This window comes from Trichosurus vulpecula, chromosome 2 (assembly GCF_011100635.1).
Source record: "Trichosurus vulpecula isolate mTriVul1 chromosome 2, mTriVul1.pri, whole genome shotgun sequence".
NCBI lineage: Eukaryota > Metazoa > Chordata > Mammalia > Diprotodontia > Phalangeridae > Trichosurus > Trichosurus vulpecula.
The window spans coordinates 162,059,234-162,063,582 of record NC_050574.1 but is presented as its reverse complement, the minus strand read 5'-3'; the positions used below and the strand labels follow the sequence as shown (position 1 = coordinate 162,063,582).

Below are 4,349 nucleotides of genomic sequence, written 5' to 3'. Positions count from 1 at the left end.
TATTCGACTGCAAGGCCCAGGGATCGTGCTGGCAAGGGAGAAGATCAGCTTGTACCTGAGGAAGGGTAGGTGTCAGAGAGGGAGATACCCTAGACACCTGAGTAGGCACCACCTCAGAGAGAGGGACTAGGGGAGGAGGTATTGCCATGGGGGCAGGGCCTGATGCTGGAACCTGAGTAGGGGTTGCCTGGGGTTTAGGGCCGATGGTGGTAGATACTGCAGGGCCTGAAATAGGAGCAGTCCTTAAGGCCAGAACCTGAGTAGGGGTCCCTTCAGGGGAAGGGTCCACAGAGGGAGGCACCTCAAGAAGACCCTTGGATGGGACCTGAGTAGGGGGACACCAAGGGGGTAGGGGCCACGGGAGGAGATGCAGGGTAGGAGACTTGGACTGTGAAGGAGCTAGGAAAGGGTTGCATTACAGGAAACCAAGGGAAAGAGGGGATGCCCATAGAAGAGGGAGCAGAGGAAACAAGGGTGCTCTGGGGAGGTTGGGGAGCAGGAGGAGAGGCTGGGGCTGAACCCTTGGGGGCCATAAGGAGGGAGTTCTCCAAAATGTCCTGTTGACCCCCATTGCCACTCTGTGGGGGACTCTAGCTATGAGCACCTTACAATCTTTTCTGAGAATGGGGTTCTGAGAGAGCTCCACGAAGGCCATTATGTAGGAAATTTCTCTCCATTTTCCTTCTTGCTAGCAGTTTAGCTCTAGCTGCAAGAATCCCCCCAATGGGCCACGATTTATGGCCTTCTAGGTGATACTGAGGCGAAAAGGTGTTGCAAAAATACACCAGCTTTTTCTTTTTAAGTTGTTTAGAGAAACTAATTTTTTTCAAATTTTGTAAAAGATAACTCAAAGGTGAAATTTTGGGGACTGAAGTGGATTGACCCATTATGATCTTGAGGGGCTGGAAGTCCCTTCCACTGCAAGGAGGGTCTGGGAGTAAGTCTCCAAAAGGAACAAAATAAGACAGAACAAAAATAAACACAAAAAGGTACCTGAGGTTTTCCCATTCCCTAGTGCTGAGAGAATTGAGAAAATTGGGGTACACTTCTGGATAGGGCATCAATCCTTGTTCTCTATGCTTCAGAAGGTATGCCCAGGTCCATGGCCTCGAACATAAGCCATGGACTGAGGACCTGAGGGAGTCAGGCTGAGTCCGAGACAGCGAGCAGCTGTCTGACCTACTGGGGATCTGGGAAGTCAGGCCCGAAAAGCACCTCCAAAATGCTTGGAGAGCTAGAAGGGGATTGGGAGAGTGAGAGGCTTACCTTCCAGTCTTGGCTGGAGAAGAACTTGAGATGAGCAGTGTTCACGGTCAGGGAACCAAAAAATGAAGAGGTTAAAGGAAAATGATATGGTAGGAAACCATAGGTTTCTAGGGGAGCTCGAGACCCCAAAATACCTACACTGCAGGTCCTGCCAAAAGAATTTGACTCAAGCCTTCTCAGCCAAGGGAAAAGACAAAGTTTACTAGAGATTTACCATGAGGGATTTTCTAAAGAAATCCCATCCTTTGTGACGCCTGTTTTCACAAACTGGCCAGATTCAATCTAAGCTGAGCTAAAATATTTCCCACCTACATTTTAATCTGGTTCCTGCCACATGGGAGTGTTGCAGGTCACAAGTTATATTTTACACCACTGGTCTCCATCTCTTCTTTGCTCCTATCACATTCTATTTTGAATTTGCCAGACTGTGTAAACATGATCTTCTTCCTCTTCCTTCTCTCTCACCCTCACAAGTAGAATACCAGGTCTTTAAGAGCCAGGGATGGGTTATTCATGATTTTTCTATCTTAGGACAATTCATAATACCTACTAAGGGCTAAATGTTTTCATTTAGATTTTTTCATATTGAATTGAAGGGAAAATGAAAGAAAAATTGTAACAAGAGAAATGAACAAATAAGAGCTTAAGTATACATTAGAAATTAAACAAAAACAACAAGAGCATTTATATATCCCTCACTATGTGCCAGGCACTGCACTAAATCCTTCACAAATATTATCTCATTTGATCCTGACAGCAAACCTGGGAATTAGGTATTATTCTTATTCCCACTTTACAGTTGAGAAAACTGAGACAAATAGATTGAGTTACCCAAGGTCACACAGCTGGTAAGTGTGAGAAGTTGAATTTGAAATCAGATCTTCCTGACTCTAGGGCCAGCACTCTCACCACTGCACCACCTGGCTGCCACAATGAATCCGATATCTTGCCTAAGGGCACAGTTTTGTTTGTTTTTTAAAAACAGGCCATGGGTAAATAGGGAGAGGGAGAGGGACTTGACCGGAGATTTTATTGTTATAAGGAATTTCCAGGTGATGAAATTTCCTCTCTCAATGCAAGTTAACACCTTGTAAGCAATTAAGAGTATTATGAAGAAGACTGACTAATTAAGTGAGTTATCCAGAGTCACACAGCCAGGATGGAGCAGAAGTGTAACTTGAACCCAGGTCTTCCTGGTTTCTAGAAAAACCTACAGGCCAAAGTGAGAGACAAAACCCTGCTCAGCAGTGTGGTAAAAGAGAAAGAAGCAGCTCAAGAATCAGGGTCTCAATTACTTCATCCGTAAAATGAGGGCCTCAGATAGAACCCAGTTCCTTGAGTCAGGAAGATGAGTTCAAATCCAGCTCAATACTTACAATTTCTGTCACACTTAGCAAGTCATAACGACTATGTGCCTCAGTAACTTCATTTGTTAAATGGGGGTAATAATAGTGTCTCTCAGCAGAGCTGCTGTCAGAATAAAATGAGATATTTGTGAAAGTATTGTAAACGTTAAAGTTCTATGCTTCACTGCCCTGTATCTATCATCCTCTTAAAAATCCAGGAAAGCACTGATTACTACAACAAGGGAAAATTGCTGACTTATGGCATGGCTACACAGCTACCATACTCTTTTATCCTAAAGTGCCAATAGTTCATCTCTTTAACACATGACACTCTGCTATTCCTTGTTCATAGAGATTCTAATTGTGATTCACCCACAAAAGTTTGCTTGCATAAGAAGAGAAAGAAGAGGTCAGGGAGATAGAGGAGAGGGGTTGGGAGGAGGGGCATGTGAGTAGACCCTGTTATTTGAAAAGGTGAAATGACCCATCCCTTTAAAAGGAAAATAGCATCAGCAAAGCCTTTGAGCTCCTCACCAATGACTTTTCTACTGTTCATAAGAAAGCCCTTTTATCTAGAATTTTCTTCACTGCAAACTTGACATCTTTATTCCTGAGGCTGTAGATCAATGGGTTCAACATGGGGATCACAATGGAATAGAACACCGAGGACACTTTGCCCTGGTCCATGGAGTTGGTAGAAGGCTGCAGATACATGAATGCAGTGGAGCCAAAGAATAGGGAAATAGCCATGAAATGGGAACTGCACGTGCTGAAGGCTTTGGACCTGCCTGCAGTGGTCTGGATTTGAAGGATGCTGAAGAGGATGAAAATGTAAGAGCTACAAATAATTAGGGTTGGGACAATGAGGTTAAATGAACCAAAAGCCAGAAGCATTACTTCATTGATGTAGGTGCTAGAGCAGGATAGCTTCAAGAGGGGAAGAACATCACAAAAGAAATTATTGACAATATTGTCTTTGCAAAAGTAAAGTCGAAGCATGCAGCCTGTGTGAACTGTGGAAACAACCACAGCCGTTGTAGCCACCGCACCCACCAACCAGGAACACAACTGATAAGACATGATGACATTATATAAAAGAGGGCTACAGATGGCAACATACCGGTCATATGCCATCACTGCCAACATATAGCATTCAGCAATTATAAAAATGATGAAAAAATAGAGCTGAGCCATGCATTCAGCGTAAGAGATAATATTCTTCTCTGACACAAAGTTCACAAGCATTTTGGGGGTGATGACAGTGGAATGACAAAAGTCAATGAAGGATAGACAACTGAGGAAACAGTACATGGGAGTGTGAAGGTGGGAACTGAGTACAATTAAAATGATCATTCCTAAGTTCCCTACCATGGTAACCACATAGATCCCTAGGAAGAGGAAGAAAAGTGGAAGCTGGAGCTCTGGTCTGTCTGTTAAGCCTGCAATGATAAATTCAGTCATGGCAGAGTGATTTCCCTTCTCTGGATTGTGGACCTGTGGGATCCAAAAAAAGTTGCACATTAGAAAGGAGTTCTCCTCTCACTCCCTCCACAAGGAAAGGGTGTTTACACTGAATGGACAACTCTAAATCCTGGAATGCAGGACTGTTTTTGGTCCTGGGGGCCTATGGCCACTGTTCCTGGTTACTATGTAAGAGTATCAGTACCACGGTTAGCATATCTTAGTATTACCATGATGGGATACATACACAAAAGTCCTGGAAAAGAGTCGAATCCA

At 44.0% G+C, this 4,349-nt stretch overlaps 1 protein-coding gene across 1 annotated transcript; it reads right to left on the bottom strand.

Annotated features, from left to right (window-relative positions):
- Positions 1-3,164: 3,164 nt before the first annotated feature.
- Positions 3,165-4,088, bottom strand: LOC118838100 (olfactory receptor 150-like). The gene has a single exon (XM_036745310.1). The coding sequence runs from the start codon at positions 4,071-4,073 to the stop codon at positions 3,165-3,167; it is 909 nt and encodes a 302-aa protein (XP_036601205.1). The 5' UTR covers positions 4,074-4,088.
- Positions 4,089-4,349: the final 261 nt, after the last annotated feature.